This window comes from Brassica oleracea, chromosome C9, assembly GCF_000695525.1.
Source record: "Brassica oleracea var. oleracea cultivar TO1000 chromosome C9, BOL, whole genome shotgun sequence".
Taxonomy (NCBI): domain Eukaryota; kingdom Viridiplantae; phylum Streptophyta; class Magnoliopsida; order Brassicales; family Brassicaceae; genus Brassica; species Brassica oleracea.
This window is the reverse complement of record NC_027756.1, coordinates 13,617,062-13,634,190: the sequence shown is the minus strand read 5'-3', so window position 1 is coordinate 13,634,190 and position 17,129 is coordinate 13,617,062. Positions and strand designations below refer to the sequence as shown.

Below are 17,129 nucleotides of genomic sequence, written 5' to 3'. Positions count from 1 at the left end.
ACTCCGATAAATGCCTTGGCAGTGAAATAGTAAACACGCAAGAGAGGAATTAATTTTAATTTCTACATTACAGAAACAAAAAAAAAATTTCGTGTCGAGACAGCTGTCCCGTAGATTAAAGAATCTGCAAAGATTAAACAAAAGGTTGATATTCCTAATACTGAACATGAACTTCTTGTCTAGCCAGTCTTTACCATTGTCTCAACCGATATTACTAATAAAAAAATATATCTATTTTTCTATAAATTCAAAAGTCAATTTATATTTAATTTGTTTTTTACATCATTTTCCTTATGTTGTTGAATTTATTATTTTAAGCTAATATATTCAGTATTTAAATGAAAAAATAAAAAGTATTAAATATATATATAATTATTAAATATATACATTTTATGAATATTAAATAATTTAGTTTTTAGTAAAGGATTTTGATTGCCCGCGCGAATGCGCGGGTTTGTTTCCTAGTATATATAACAAAAACTTTAATCAAATTATATAAGCTTATTATTGAGTCGAAATTTTTAACTCACATATTAAAACTATTTTAGAAAATATCTTTATACAAATATTTTTGTTTAATTAATATTTAATTTTTAAAAAATTATCTTAATTTTTAACTTTTTTAATAGAAAATATTATTTTCAAATAACAACATAATATATATAAGAATTATCTTATTTTTTAGAATATAATTTCAATAAATAATTAAATCTACCAATATTTTGAAAATGTTTAGGAGATCTCTTATGTTTTTAAAATATTCATCTTTTTTTTTGCAAGTTTGATTTTTGTATGTTTCTCGTAAGACATGTAATCGAGTAGTGCTCTTGTATCGGTAAAAAAAATTATCTTAATTTTTAAAATTTATAATAGAAAATATTATTTCAAAATAACAACATAATATATAAGAATTATCTTATTTTTCAAATATGATTTAAAATAAATGAATAAATCTACCAATGTTTTGAAAATGTTAGTAAATGTAGTTAAGAGAACTATAGGCGAGATCTCTTACGTTTTAAATATTCATCTTTTTTTTTATTTTCAAATATGTTTTTTGTATGTTTTTCATAGGACATGTAATCGAGTACTACTTTTGTGTCGGTAGAACATAAACATGAGCTTTTGTGGTAACCAGCTGGTGGTAACAAATATTACCAAAATTTACAATTGTTAGAGAATGTATTTTTTTTTAAAACTCAACACAAATAAATTAAAATAATAAACTGTATAAGCTATTGATGAGCTTATATTATCAAAATCCAAAAATATATAACCTTTTTGATACCAACAATACATATATAATCCTTTCATGATACGTAATAAAAATCTTCTTATATAATATTAATAAGATAATATATCAAATATTTGTTTAGATGATAATTATCATATTTTCTTAAAACTGTTTATTATCTAATATAAATATTATTAAAATTATCTATTAAAATCATCTCACCTAAGAAATTTTTATATATAATAATAAATAAGATAATATCAAATATTTGTATAGATGATATATTGTAATTATCATGTTTTCATTAAATAAATCTACCAATGTTTTGAAAATATTTAGGAGATCTCTTATGTTTTAAAATATTCATCTTTTTTTTTGCAAATTTGATTTTTGTATGTTTCTCGTAGGACATGTAATCGAGTACGGCTTTTGTATCAGTAAAAAAATTATCTTAATTTTCAAAATTTATAATAGAAAAATATTATTTCCAAATAACAACATAATACATATAATAATTATCTTATTTTTCAAATATAATTTCAAATAAATAAATAAATCTACCAATGTTATGAAAATGTTAGAAAATGTAGTTAAGGGAACTATAGGCGAGATCTCTTACGTTTTAAAATATTCATCTTTTTTTATTTGTAAATTTGTTTTTTTGTTTGTTTCTCGTAGGACATGTAATCGAGTACTACCTTTGTATTGGTAGAACATAAACATGAGCTTTTATGGTAAGTAGTTGGTGGTAACACATATTAGTAAAATTTACAATTGTTAGAGAATGTATTTTTTTATAAAAAAAACTAAACACTAATAAATTAAAATAATAAACTGTATATGTTATTGATGAGCTTATATTAACAAAATACAAAAATATATAAACTTTTTGATACCAACAATACAGATATAATCATTTCATGACATGTAAGAAAAATCTTCTTATATAATATTAATAAGATAATATATCAAATATTTGTGTATATGATAATTATCATATTTTTCTTAAAACTTTTTATCATCTAATATAACTATTATTAAAATTATCTAGGGAAAATTGCCAAAACAGAATAAAAAAACAGAATGGTTGTCCCTATGGTATAAATTCAACTTTGTCCATTTTATCTCTCTTTTACCCTTTTATTTCTGAAACTTAATAAAATAAATAGTTTTATGAATCAAAAAAATTATTAAAAATATAAACTATTAATGGAACACCAATATACAGAAGGACATATTTTTTATTTTTTCAAAAACTTAATAAATAAAATTTCCAATTTACGTTCTACTAAAAGTAGAAATCGTCTTCTACGGAAATTGGGTTAGTAGAATGCAAAATCCAGAATAAACACGTACATCTACTTGTTTTGGAACGTAAAATCTACTTTTGATTCAATATCTAAATATGGGGAATGCGAATTCTACTAATTGTAAAGATATCTACGTTTCTGAAAAATGCAGTTTCTACTCTAAACAAGTATTCTAACATTTCTCGAACGTGAAATCTGAAAACTACACAAACGTCTAAAGAAGGTAGAAATTACATTCCTTATTATTTTCATGGTTCTACGCATTGTAGAAGGTGTCTTCTACTAATAAAATCACCTGTTTTTGGCGAAAATAAAGGAAAGTCAGTTAACAAAATATTCTAAAAATATTCTAACTTCCTAAAATGGTTCTGCTCGATTTTCTTTGTCAATTTTTTTTAAAAAAAATGATTTTGCCTTTCTTCTTCATGAATCTATGATTTTTTCATAGTTTCTCTTTTGATTTTCAGAAACTTTTGTTCTAGATTAGATGCATATCTATACAACATGTGGTCTTTGGGAATTAGGTGCAACTACGGGATGGATTTTTGAGGCTGATGGCAAAGGGGGTAGGCTATTGTTAGTGGAATCAAATTGTACTTTAGATGAATTAAAAAGGATGATTTTGGAGGATTTTGGTATGGAAGAAGAAATCATAGCCGATTTGGAGTTAAGTTATCTACCTGCTGAGTTGATCAATACTTCAGGATGTCCACCTGTGATCATTGCAAACGATCGTCAGCTTCATAATTTTGTTCGATTTGTTCAAAAGAGTGCTTCTACTCGATTGTGTGTAACATGTAAAGCCAAGGCTGAGAATCCGAATAAAGAAGCCTTTGATCTTAACAAACCGCCAGCTGATCCATGTACTCATGAAGAGAAAGGAAACTCGTTTGACAATGGGGACGAATCAGCTCCTGTGTATGCTGAGAGGCAGGGGAATAAGAAGAATGAAAAGCGGAAAGGAGTCGCAGTTGATGAGGATGGGGACTATGATGCTGATACCATGATCTCTGAAAAAGAGAACATACATAAAATGTCAAAGTTTTCTCTGCTCCATGTTGTTAAGGTCGGACAATTTTTTGAGAACAAAACTTTGTTGAAGGCGACTTTCGAGATGTGTGCAATGAAGCATAACTTTGACTACCAGGTTATCAAAACGGATAGACAACTTTGGTATGTTAGATGTGCAGATAATGCATGCAATTGGGGTGTTCGAGCAGAGTGTCTGAAGGATTCATCATATTTCATGATCAAGAAGTATGTCGGTAAACATACATGCGCACCTTCAAGCAAAACCAAAGCGGGTAAGACTGCTTCAGCAAAAACAATAGGCAGTCTGATTATGCATAAGTATGTAGGCGTCAAGGAAGGGCCGAAATGTAATGATATCATACAGATTATGCGTAGTGATCATGGATGCGAGATATCAAAATCTTTAGCATGGGATGCGCGTGAATATGCGATCAGTGCAGTTAGAGGTATTCCAGAGAGAAGTTATGGGAAAATACCAAAATACTTGCACATGCTGAGAGAGGCTAATCCAGGTACACACACATCCTATGAGATTGACGGAAATGAGAACTTTCGTTACCTATTTATTGCATTTGGGCAATCGATAAGAGGATTTAACAGAGTCATGAGGCGGGTTATTGTGATCGATGGGACCTTTTTGAAGAATAAATACAAAGGAGTTTTACTGGTTGCTACGGCTTTAGACGGAAATTCAAATTTGTATCCTATTGCGTTTGGAATAGTCGACTCAGAGAATGAGCGTTCTTGGGAATGGTTTATGAGACAACTTAAGGTTGTCATTGCAGATGATCATGATTTGGCTTTTATTTCAGACAGACATGGGTCTATCGCTAAGGCAATTGAAAACGTGTATCCATCAGCCAGACACGGGATTTGTATTCATCATTTGTTGAATAATGTGGTCACATATTTCCATGGGAAAGGACTTGCTGGGTTGGTTTCAAAGGCGTCCAAGGCTTATCGAGTTTCTGAGTTTGAGAAGACATTTGCTACTGTGTGTAATATCAGTCCGGCAATTGGAGATTATCTTAGGGAAGCTGATGTGCAAAAATGGGCTAGATGTCAATTCCCTGGATACAGATACGACATAAGGACAACCAATCCTGCTGAATCTATCAACTCTGCTTTGCGTTCACCGAGAGAGTATCCAGTCATCCCTTTGTTAGACAGTATCAGGGAAATGTTAACACAATGGTTTTATGAGCGTAAGAAACTGATTTCAAAGCATAAACATCCTCTGACTAAAGATGTAGAGAAAAAAATAGAGAGGAGAATCGGGAAAGGCGCCACATTTGTAGTTTACCCTGTCAGTGCTGGTCGATTGCTTGTTAGAGGTGATAAATTCGACTGCTTAGTTGATTTGGATAGAAGGACTTGTTCATGTGGAAAGTACACCCTTATGAAGATCCCTTGTAGGCACGCAATTAAAGCTGGTTTTCATGTTGGAAGAGAGCCACACACATTGACTGATTTGATGTATACTACAGGAGCTTGGAGAGAAGCTTATGAAGAAAGCATAAATCCTATTGATGTTCCTGAGGATGCTTGGTCTATACCAGAAGATGTTAAGAAAGTCATTGTTTTACCACCACAGACAAGAAGATCAGTTGGAAGAAAAAGAAAACGCAGATATGAAACTGCGGAAGACAAAATTCGGTCATCGCAAATATCACGAAGAAAGCAGCCTCGGAAGTGTAGTAGATGTGGTATTAGTGGGCACAACAGAGCAACTTGTCAAGTACCAATATAGTCAGTCACAAATGGTAAGGGGTGAGGTTATATAGGCGGTAAATTTATGTGTTTTTATAGCTTGGTTTATGTGTTTGATGTATGGTTCTTTGTGTCACAGGTTGCTCTGTTCAAGTTTGCAAGTGGCGGTAGATGGCGAGCTAGGCGAGCTTATTTCAAAGTGCATTCTCATCATTTGGATAAATTTCACAGGTTGCTTTGTACGGTTTTTTTCTTCTAAACACTATAGGTTCTCTTTTCAATTGGATAAATTTCGTTTGGATTTTTTCTCATTTTCATTGTTAAGCATTGGCATCATTCTTCTAAGTTTCATTGTTATACATTGCCATCATCATTCTTTCTCAGTTTCATTGTACTCGATTTGAGAAAACCCCTCGAAAATGAACCAAAACAAAGCCATAGTAAGAACCATAAAATGTGACATAGTCATTGTAAGAACAAAAGAGATTGAAGCAAAATACTAAGAACCAGTAGACTGGTTTCATTCATTCTTGACTTTACCAAAACACAGTAGAATGATTCCTAAACAACCTAATTCAAGGGAATTTTTTTGCTTCCTTACTTCTTCTTCAACTGTCTCTTTCATACTCGTTTTCAGATCTTCAATTGCTTCTGTTATTCTCCCTTGCTCTGCATCTAGCTTTTGAAACTCATCAACCAAAGCTTCATCAACCCACTTAAATAAATGGGTTTCATTTTTTCGCTACATAGAAGAAAAATAAAGTCAGGACAGCGTGTTCATCTCTCTTAATCAAAAATCGATTCAGACAAAAGATATCAAAGCCATGACCAACGCCTTTAACAAAACAGAGTTTCGATATGAACAGATAACTATTATGTATTTGAATCCTTAAACAAATCGAAACCATGAACCTGTGACCCAATTTCGCATCTATAGAACCGTCGGTAAGGATTCTCATCTGTTCTCGAATAGAAAATCACAACCCCCTTCCCACACCAGCACCTAGATGGCACCCCGTACGAATATCGCCTTGGAGTATTCATGTTTTAGGAAAATTGATTCAGAGAGAAAAATGTTCTCGACAGAGAAGAGAATTCTGAAAAAATGGGGAAAACTCGGGTTTTTGGTTTAAATATGTCGGGTATTAGGTTATTTGTGGATCTAATTCGGGTCGGGTTTTATTGCTGATTTGGATCAAAAGTCGAGTTTACAAGAAACCAAGTTTAGTGTATTGGATTTGATTCGTTTATATACTCTTATCGGTTGATTTCTTCTACAACGGCTATTAGAATGCATGATTAATGTTGTTTTGGTTTCTCGTTAGGGTATGTTTAGGGTTTCGTTATGTAGGGCATGTTTAGGATCTCGTTATGTAGGGCATGTTTAGGGTCTCGTTATGTGTTTTTAGACTCTCGATTGAATGACTGGTTTCTGTTTAGGGTATGTTTAGGGTATCGTTATGTTTTCGAATGTTGTCTCATTTAGGGTATTGTTTAGGGTCTCGTTACGGTTGATTGTTGTCGCCGACATGACTTTTTTGGGTCTCATTAAACACATTGTCAAAAACTTAGAATAATAAACCCAAAAGCAATTCATTAGAGGGATTAAGCATTCATGTTCCTAATAAAACACACATTAGATTAAGCATTTTTATCCTAAAAGTTAGAATAAAAGCCGAACTAGTTACATTTAAAAATCGATTCTCACAGAATCTCTTCTACGGTTGAAGTGAGACACTCTGGAGGTTCATAATTTGACATCCTCTCAACCAATTCCGGGTCGTTTGCCGCTTCCCATAGATCCCACAAAATTCTGTGGCGAGCTTCTTTGATGTTACCATCATTCACCATCGACAACTTCAATCCAAGCGAGTGGCACTCGATGAACTTTATTGTATAGACACCACAATCACATGCACTTTTATTCAGCTTACCCATGGGGACATAGTGAACCGTATATGCAGCGAACGTAAAGTCCTTCTGGTAACTCGGTGGCTGAACTGCCTTGACAATACGAGGAACAAGATTTGCGAACCCATCCAATTCCTTGTACCTTTTTCTGCCCGAGCAATCAAACACATCAATGCTCCTCGTCACGAAACTGATACACAATGCGATCCAATGATTCCCGCTAACATGAACAGGGACATACAGTCGATCCACATCTACATTCCATATCTCTTGTGTCTGTCCATGTGGTGGAAGGACCCCTTTGCCGTACTGCACTAGCAAATCATGAAGCTTGTATTTTCTTATACCCGCCTTGAAACTCTCATACTCCTTTTTAATCATGTTGCTGAAGACAACAGACATGAAGGCGACACGGTGAAGTTTCCATCGTTTCAGAGATGTTCTCTCCCTGTATACGTACATCATGGCGTCAATCTCCTGCATATTACGATGATGTTAACACACACCATGTATGGAAAACACACATGAAAGCTAAAAGTATAAAGGTTTTACCGAGTTGTGAAGCCACTCGGTTCTATCCATAAGACGAGTACCAATCTCAGCATCTAACAATGAAGGTCCAATCCGTAGAGGTCTGTAACCAAAACAATGATAAAAGTTCAAAACAATGATATGGTTTGATTAAATTTTAAAAACACATGATATTTATCTATTAGAATCATTGACTCACCTAAGAAATTCTTATATACCATATCAAAACAAATATTATTAACTATTTAAAGTCCTTATTTAGCTTTTAAATATTTATTTAGATACTAAGTTGAATCGTTAAATCTGTTTTTTGGATTTTTGTGTGTTCTCGGGGGTTTTGGGTATATGTTCGATTTGATTAATAATACTTCCATTACCCATATAATCCATTCAGATATTTCTTACATCTCGGATTGGGTACAAAGTCAGGTTTTTCGGTTGGGTTCTGTTCGGATCTAGGGTATTGGGTTTTTTGCCCATGCCTATGTATGTGTGTATATGTGTGCGGAACTTACCTGAGTCACTAGAGCATAAAGAGGAAGAGTAACGTAGCTGCAAAGAATTTGTACAATAACTCTGCAAGAAGTGAAACAAGGTTGTGAGGTTGTTAGTTTTTAAGGGATGTTTTGACTTATCAGTGTGTATGATTGGATAAAGCTTAAGATTTTACTTACCCAACTGAAATTCTGATGACCACATCTACAATGGTTTTGTGGTAACAGTTCTCGAGCTGGAACTCATACTGTAGAAATAAAAAATCTGATTTCAATTGATGATGCTTGAGAGTTGGTACTGGAGAATGTAGAATTGCTCTGCTTGCTTACCGTTGTCCAGGCAAAAAAAGCTAGTTGAAACGCATTCTGCAAATGGCACAAAGGTTTAGTTTTGAGGCATTTTCTCACAGTTGTTGACTGTGAAAGTATGTACTATACCGTGAAAAGGACTAAGTGAATGAGGAAGAGAATAAAACGTGGGCGACCGAACCAAAAGAGGTGATCACCGGGCTGAACAAGCGGCATGCCCTTCACTATGTCTCCTTTCTCTTGGATTAGAAGTCCAAGTTTTGTTATTATCACTTGAAGTTTTGTCCCAACTATAAGAATCACCTACAGTTTGTTTAATACATTCACTCTTGTTAAAGAGACGAAACCAAACAACTCAGAATGCTTATTTTTAAGGGTTTTGTTGCTTACAACTAATGGAATGAATGGTTGCCAGAGGAAAGAATGCAATCCTGTTCATAAGAATATCAGAGCAAATATATTAGTTCTGGGATTGTTGCAAGAGATATCGGATGCAGAAACATTTTGAACATTAGTGTACCGTTTGTGTTGGTCAGGAGAAATAGCACGGCGACAAACCAAATCACAGGACTGGAGATATAAGCAATTGGAACATCAGACAAACAGGTAACTAGTGAAGTGATAGAGTTTGTTAAAAACACTACTAATTAGTCCCAAAACCTGATTTCGACGATGGTTTTGAAGTCTTCCTCTAATGATCTCTGAATGTACTTCCGGAAATCGAACCTCCCATCACTCCCTGGAGCCAAATGGGCCTGGAGAAGAAGGATTCGTCTTGAGAGAAGTTCTTTTCAAACAATAGAAAATTGAAAAGATCAATAAGATTTTGAGTTTTTCCTTACCATGATGAAACCATGTCTTAGTGTTAAGTAATCAACTCTAGTAACAGATCCAAAGAACTGTCGGAAGAAACATACAATCCACAGTGTAATAGTTGATTTGCTCCAGAAATTCAAATGTCTACGCCCGAAAGATGTATCCCTCGCAAACCTAAACCTCTCAGGATCTGCTTTATCGAAAAATGCCTCTTAAAGCTTCACACTCAGTTTCATCCATTTCAAGTTTATAGGTTATATATGATACCGTGAGAATACTGATATTCAATTGTCTTGGTCTCCGCTTCCCACCTCTTCCACCTTCTCATCTAAAGTAGCAGAAATAAGAAGAATAATACAATCTTTAACGAAAAGAAGCAATTTTGAACCAGTTTTGACCACAATGTGGAGGTAATAATAATAATTTACCTTGGTCTTGCCTAGAGCATAAGTAACAATGCAGTAGATCACATGACAAACCGCGAGAACGAAGATGAATATATGCAGCTGATGCATCCCATAAGACGATACAAAAGCAACCTTTCCCTGGAAACAAACATTAGAAGAATCATCCGTCAAGACTGAAAAAGAGTTAACATAAAGAAAAGATTTTTAAAGAATGAATGTTTACCTTCTCTGCACACTTGTCATAACCTTTGGTAGCCAAACTCCGGCGAGGAATGTAAGATTGGACTAACTCAAGAAGCTTTCGACCAGAGTTTTCTTCATCATTTTTGGTATCTTTTTTCTTAGGTGGATACTTTTTCGCCTCTTCAGATTCACTGCAAGGGTGCATTGATGCTGCGATGCTCTCGGAGACGCAAATTTGCGATATATAGTTTTGTCCAATTGTTAGCAATAGTGATATGAATCCCATCAGCATAAGCTCTGCAAATTACATTTTATTAATTTTTATTAAATGTATCTTTGGGAGGGAAATTATATATTTTAAATTACAACTAGTTTATTTGATGAATTATTACAACTAGTTTATTACTCCCACTGTTTCATATTAAGCTTCGTTATAGAGTAACATTTTTAATTACAAAATAATTGTCGTTTTAGAATTTTAATGCATAATTTATTAAATTTATATGCTATATGATTTTTTATATTCTCCATTTTATCTTTCTATTCATTGAAAATGATTAGGTGTACATTTAATAATTTTTTCATTTAAAAATATATAAAATTAAAATTGTTTTTTAATGTGTGTGTACAAATTTAAAACTACAATGAAAATGGAATGGAGAGAGTACCTGCTTTCACTTTTTCTAGAGCTTCGTACAGAGCTTTTTTGTTCTTAATCTTAAACCACTGTTATAAGAAGATAAAAAACAGAGCATGTATTCTTAGTTGTGAATAATAGAAACAGAGAACACTGTGAAACCAACACAAACACACACAAAAAACTGTAACCCCCTTTTGGTTTTGGCAGTTTCAAAGATGAATTACTTTTTTAATCTAGAGATGGAGTTTGACTTTTAGGATCATGAAGAAGAAACAAACAGACTCAGAAACAAAGCAAAAAGAAGAAACAGAGAACCAAGAAGAACAAAGCAGACACAGAAACAGAGAATCAAGAAGTACTAAACAGACACAGAAACAGAGAATCAAGAAAACTAAACACAGACAGAGAAACAGAGAACCAGGATAAAAGAAGAAGTAAAAAATGGACTTACGGTTCCAAGTTTGTGAATCAGTTTCTCAATGACAATCGAAAATAGAAGCAAGAAGAAGCAAACCACAGCGACCGCCCAGGTGGAAGTCTGCTGTAGCGTTTTTTCGTCCACCTTATCCGCCATTAGAGCTCACAGGACAAAAAGCTTTCCCTTTGAAATTTTCTCCCCCGTAAACACTATCTAATATAGTATAACTTCGACTAAATTAAAAATTAACAAACTCAGGTTTATCTGTTTTTTATATTGTATATTTTGTTTGACCTCTTCCTCATTTTTTTTTTTGGTTTATTTGCAGTCATGAGATACGTATTTATGTATATACACAGATAGACGAAGGTGAAAGAAGTTGACCGGCGAGTAGGCATGTCTTGAAAAGTTCAAAGCTTTTGACTTTGAAACCATAATACGTTTTTGAATAACATTTTATGCTACCGTTATGTATTATGGATGAATTAGCTAGATGACTATATTAGAGAAACCTTTAAAATCTAACCATATATAAAATAATACTTTTGATGTGACAGTTTGGTAAGGAAACTGACTGATTTCTCCTTCTACGCGTGAATTTTGTGGTATGTATAGTGTACATATCTTATGTTATATTGTCCGTAGTCCAAGTGGCAGGACGGACCTGTGGTGGCAACCACCATCCGGGTTCGATTCCTTCCCCATGCGAAAACTATTTTGCCTCTTCTGGACACCAAAGCGGTACTGGGTTCGATCCAGCCCAGGTAAAGCCCTTCCGGGTGAAGTGGACCGCTGCCTGACCGGGCCCAGGAGAATAACCCGCGAAGCGGGGAACCCCTGGATTATAAAAAAAAACATATCTTATGTTATATTGTATCATATTTATTAGACAAAATAGAATAACCCAATCGCAACATTAATGCATCGTGAAGAGAATGAGGATAGAGAAAGATTGTAAAATTACATTTCTAATCTATATTTTCTAAATAAAATAGAACACAAGAAAATTGTGACAGGGATTTGCTCTATCTCCCTATCTATTTGTAATTTGCATGAATGTCTTGTAAGAACTTCTTGATAAGTCAGCAAATGAAAGAAATATGGCTTACCATCGGAAGTGTAAGAATATTGACTTAACATATTTATAAAGTATTGCCGATGACATTATGGTGTTCACTGATGGTATAATCAGGTCAATATAAAGCATTGTTGTGCGGTATTTCGTTACTTCGGGAAAGTCTATGGTCTGCACATAATCATGGATAAGACAACTATATATTGTGCTGGCATGTCTGAAAATACTTTGCATTAGACAGAACATCGGTTTCATTTTGCCTCTGGAGTGTCACCAGTACGCTATCTTAGTCTACATTTGCTTACAAGGCATATGGGGAAGTCAGGGGAACATGGCATTTTTCGACCTCTACTATTCGTGTCGTGCATTTTCACACCCAAGCAAAACATAAGTGCTAAATACGACATAAACTAAATTAATTTGAATTATAGACATGAATTAGATAAACGACGTTGTATTTAGTACTTATGTTTTTTTAGGTCTACAATCGAAATTATTTTTTAGTTTAGATCGTATTTATCACTTATGTTTTGTTTAGGTCTGAAAAGGCACGACACAAATAGTAGGGATCGAAAAATGCACTCTGTCCGGGAAGTCAAACTACTGTCCCTTGATCGAGAAAATAAGAAACTGCACCACTCACTGGACAAAAACATTTCTATCAATGGATGGTAGGCTTCAGCTGATAAAACTGGCTCTCTGAAGTATTGTGAACTTTTGGATGGCTGGTTTTATACCTGGTGAGTGCATGTTGAGATAAATCCTGGAGGTTCTAGATAAGTCTCCTAATATGTTGGAGATAATGATATGTATATTAAGATAAGTGTCCATATTATTTGGGTATATCTAGAGTCATTGTACGTGTGTATATATGGAGGTCTTCTCCTTTGTGAATGACAAGATACTTTTCCCAAAGCTCTTTGTTACTTTACATGGTATCAGGGCCTACCCTCTAAAATTTAAAAACAATTTCTTAGCCTTCAAGTTAACGATGGCAACAGGTACTGATGTGCCGCAGTCCACGGATCATTACATGGAACCAGCTCAGCATGGAGTTCAGGACGTTCTGAACATTTCAACCGAGGTTCATGTTTTTCACCGTACCAGACTTGACTTGGATCATGCCAGACTTGATCACCTATCTGAAGACATAGGACACACTTGGTCCAGTATGGTTCATGATCTGGACATGGTGGTTCATACGGACAGTCCCACATCCGTCGTTCTCCTTACCGCGGTTCATGCTTCAGGATACAACGAATCTGGGCAGAAGCCGAACAGTCACCTTGTCTAGTCTTATCTCTTTATTTTCGTATTAAAGAATAGAACTAGATCTAGATCTACTTTTTCATTTAATTCCTAGATCTACAAAACACTATAAATATGTGGTTCATTTCATCAATAAAATTAGTTCAGTTTTGGTTGTTTATTTTGTTTCTTCTCTGTGTGAGAGAGAGAGTTCTAATAAAAAACAATAAAGAGAACTTAAGCTTCTCTTAAGCATTTTCTTAATTTTTTTTTGACAGCCACCTTATAACCAGACTTATGTATTTGATCTTTATTTTGATTTCGTATTCTATCCTTCTTATTAAATGATATACACTAAATTTTTGTTTACATCAATTTTATACTTATACTTTATTATTTATTTATTTTTCAATTGAGTTTAAGGTTAACGATAAAAAAGTCCAATTCATTTTTTTTCCTACGCTTTTCTGGTTCACCAAATTTAAAATTCAACATTGTAGTAAATGTCCTTCACTTCAATTCAAATTTAAAATTCAATATTGTAGTAAAATAATTAGCCTTTGTTAAAATAATATATTTTGTAAAATGATTTCGTCCCTCAAATCCTCCTCTCCGTTCATGTATGCGTAAAAGACGTTGTGTTCGTCTCCGATCGTCACCACCACTGTTGTCCATAGAGTGATAGAGTCATCTCATCTTTACTCTTGTTGGTATTATGTAGCGGAACCGAGACGTGGAGGAGAGCGACGTCGGAGCTGCCGCTCTTCACCATCACTGGACGCTGGAATCTTCACAGTCCACCGGAGATCTGCACCGTTACCATAAACCCTAGAACTCCCACCCAAAACTCTCTACACTTATTCACGAATCTCTTCCCTCTCCGAGAAAGAAGATGGAGGAGGATCGTGTTCTCTCATCTATGATATAACATGATTTTAATGGTATTTAGGATATCATTTAGCTCATTCTAATCATTCTAGGTCCTCTACACTTGCTCACGGATCTCTTCGCTCTCCGAGAAAGAAGATGGAGGAGGATCGTGAACTCACAGAGAAATTTACAACACATAAATATTTCAAAAGAAGTTTTTGAGTTTTGATAAATAAAAAAAAATTACAAACTATTTTTAAAATGTTAACATTTTAGTAGTTTTCAAATATAAATAGTTTTTAGTATTTTTGATAAGTAAGAAATAGTTGTAAGATATTAACTTAGTATTTGGTACTTTTGATTGAAAACAATAATATAACATTGTTGGATATCTTGAATAATTTTTTTAAAAATAATACAAAAGGGATAAAAATGAGATCCTCTTGTTTAAAAAGATTACATAATTTTTTGAAAATTCACAAATTTGCCTATTTGAATATTTGATATATATCAAAATTTAATTTGTAAGCATACTTATTTTAGTCGTTTGAGATGTTTTACATTAATTTTTACAATTTTCCAAACTAACAAAGTTAGACCATGTTTATCGGGAGGGGGGGGGGGGGTTTAGGTGTTTCTTAGAGGAGGGGGACCCACAAAACACACAAAAACCGGTGACAGAAGTCACCAAACAATAGTCGACTTCACTTGGGTTCTTGTACTGTTTGCGGGCCCCACTGACACGTGGCGGCCTGCGATTGGTTCGTTTGAATTTTTTTTTTTTTTAATCAGACAAAAAGAAAAAAAAGAAAAATTTAAGAAACCAAAAACCCAAATCACCAATAATCATGCTTCTATAAGAAAGCCAAAAAGTTATTTTAACCAAGAGGAACACATGACATTAAGAAGTACAAAGGTACAAACGTGTTTTTCAGCTGTAGTGGAAGACATATCTACCTCTCTCGGTAGCAGAATGCATGGAATCTTATTCGTCTCACACAGCTCCAACAGTTGCTTGGCACTCAATATTCTAGAATCAGCTGGCTTTCCCCAATAACTCCCCAATAACACGTTATGCACGTGTGTGTTACTCTTCCCTCTAAATTGGGATATAGCCCATGCAACTTGCTTGATCTGTTCAATGCGGTAAAAAACAGTAACCATTTGCTATTTAAATGCACATACTCCCTCTAGATTTGGTCTGCAACAGCTTCATTTCTCATCTTACCTTCACTTATAAAATTTGGACTGAAGGTAACCATCAGCCCCATCTTCAAGCTATTATTGGTCCTAACAGGTACGTAAGTATCAGTGAAACAATCCAAGAAAAAAACAAAAAAAAAAACAGTGTTTAGGAATATATATATGTATCCTTCCTTGAGTTAAAACACAACATACAAACCTGCGATATAGGATCTGGAACATGAGGCGTTCTCTCATCATAAGGCTCATTTGTAACCCTTATGACTCAGAACATGATTACCCCATAGGACCATACATCTGACACAACACATTTGTAACCCATATGACTCAAAATCTAAACCAAAACAGAGAAGATCATATGAGCTACAACAAATAAGCATCACTATATTTCAAAACATTGTGATATTTGACTTACCTAACGAGCATCGTAATTTGGAGTTCCACAAGTTGTCTTTAGAATGGTAACTCCCTTGAGATACAAGTAAGATAATTAGTTGATAAAAATTCAATCTGAAAAAGCAAAACAATAAACTGAGAACCACCATTACTTGTTCTGGTAATGCACTGAGCCCAAAATCAGATATTTTGAGATTTCCTTGAGAGTGTAGCAGAAGATTTTTAGGCTGCAATTGACAGTAGAAACAATCAAAATCAGATTTCGTTTGAAAAGATTGTTGATTGTCAGCAAAAGAAACTACCTTTAGATCTCTGTGGTAAACCCCATTTACTATCAACTCCATCGGTAAGCTAGTGAAAGTACTTCCTAGCTTCTGATTCACTAAGACTTTCATTACGAACCTATAACATGTAACAACTGATAAACATTGTCTTCCAAAGATCATCATCACCTGAAGTAGTTGAGTCGAGAACTAAGATAATTCACAATTTTATTAAACAGTTCACCACCTGTAATATACTCCAAGATGATTTAAATATTTGTACGGCATGCTAGAACCTAAACAACAAAGAATCAACTTGCATATGAAGATAGATATAAACTTCTCAGTATAAAGTAGAGGAAAGAATAAGACTTAAAACGAACAACATGACGAACCAATTTCATGATCTAGATTTCCCTCTTAGTCTGATAACAATTCTAATAAAATCTCAGAGACACAACCAAACTAAAACCCAGCTCGCAATTCAACTCTTGGCACCACTCGATCTTTATTCATGGTGAGAAAGGCGGTGGTACCCATCTCTCAATTCGGCTCTAGGCTCGAGTCGATCTGCTTGACAGAGAGAAACGCGGCGGTTAGGGCATGAGAGAGCAGATCTGCAATGAAAACTGATCTGATTGCAGTAATTCATCTGATTTTCACTTTTCTTTTGCAAACTTCAGAGAACAAAAAGATTGTAAGGGTGAATGAACGAAGAAGAATGTGCAAACACAATTCCAATGATGTGGAGAAACCAAATGTTTTCATTGATCAATCCATTTTTTCAGTTAAAGACATGTCACTCCGAATCTAAAATACTTATGTGTCAATTGCAGGAGAGAAGCTCGCTCTATTATCGTGTTGATTATCATTTTCTCATTTTTGGTTGGCACTTGTTTTTTTTTACATGAAATGGTAAAATGTTTTTTAAAAAATTAACTACATAACCATTTAAAAGCATGCCTTTAAAAACAAGGACTCAAATCCTCACTACAAGAAAACATAATCTTAACGAGAGCGGTTTTCCTCGCCAATTCGTCGTAAAAAAGGCTTTACGACGAATTAGCGAGGAAACGCGT

General features: G+C 34.1%; 2 protein-coding genes and 1 long non-coding RNA gene across 6 annotated transcripts in view; 1 reads left to right on the top strand and 2 right to left on the bottom strand.

Moving 5' to 3' along the window:
• The window catches only part of LOC106313904 (MLO-like protein 6), a 15,284-nt gene extending 4,004 nt beyond the window's left edge, over positions 1 to 11,280 (bottom strand). The window contains exons 1-13 of the mRNA XM_013751836.1: positions 11,029 to 11,280; positions 10,606 to 10,663; positions 9,978 to 10,234; positions 9,776 to 9,892; positions 9,615 to 9,675; positions 9,374 to 9,537; positions 9,192 to 9,286; positions 9,052 to 9,101; positions 8,922 to 8,962; positions 8,661 to 8,834; positions 8,553 to 8,588; positions 8,403 to 8,470; positions 8,244 to 8,304 (exon numbers count right to left, since the gene is read on the bottom strand). Coding sequence (XP_013607290.1) covers positions 8,244 to 8,304; positions 8,403 to 8,470; positions 8,553 to 8,588; positions 8,661 to 8,834; positions 8,922 to 8,962; positions 9,052 to 9,101; positions 9,192 to 9,286; positions 9,374 to 9,537; positions 9,615 to 9,675; positions 9,776 to 9,892; positions 9,978 to 10,234; positions 10,606 to 10,663; positions 11,029 to 11,151 — 1,305 coding nt within the window. The 5' untranslated portion in view covers positions 11,152 to 11,280. The remainder of the gene's footprint in view (positions 1 to 8,243; positions 8,305 to 8,402; positions 8,471 to 8,552; positions 8,589 to 8,660; positions 8,835 to 8,921; positions 8,963 to 9,051; positions 9,102 to 9,191; positions 9,287 to 9,373; positions 9,538 to 9,614; positions 9,676 to 9,775; positions 9,893 to 9,977; positions 10,235 to 10,605; positions 10,664 to 11,028) is intronic.
• LOC106313903 lies at positions 2,965 to 5,645 on the top strand. Its single transcript, XM_013751835.1, has 2 exons — positions 2,965 to 5,339; positions 5,426 to 5,645. The coding sequence occupies exon 1, from the start codon at positions 3,032 to 3,034 to the stop codon at positions 5,324 to 5,326; it is 2,295 nt and encodes a 764-aa protein (XP_013607289.1). The 5' UTR covers positions 2,965 to 3,031; the 3' UTR covers positions 5,327 to 5,339; positions 5,426 to 5,645.
• Positions 11,281 to 15,008: 3,728 nt separating the features above from the next.
• LOC106313727 lies at positions 15,009 to 16,883 on the bottom strand. Of its 4 annotated transcripts, XR_001264472.1 has the most exons (8): positions 16,446 to 16,883; positions 16,298 to 16,346; positions 16,090 to 16,189; positions 15,940 to 16,014; positions 15,807 to 15,860; positions 15,591 to 15,725; positions 15,417 to 15,478; positions 15,025 to 15,322 (listed from the first exon to the last, which is right to left on the bottom strand). It is a non-coding gene; the product is annotated as an uncharacterized LOC106313727 (long non-coding RNA). The 4 variants fall into 4 exon arrangements; XR_001264471.1 differs by having other exon boundaries at positions 15,009 to 15,322; positions 16,090 to 16,346; XR_001264470.1 differs by having other exon boundaries at positions 16,298 to 16,883.
• Positions 16,884 to 17,129: the final 246 nt, after the last annotated feature.

Excerpts from the sequence above, each read along its gene's own strand:
- LOC106313903 (XM_013751835.1), top strand. The coding sequence starts at position 3,032 with ATGCATATCTATACAACATGTGGTCTTTGGGAATTAGGTGCAACTACG.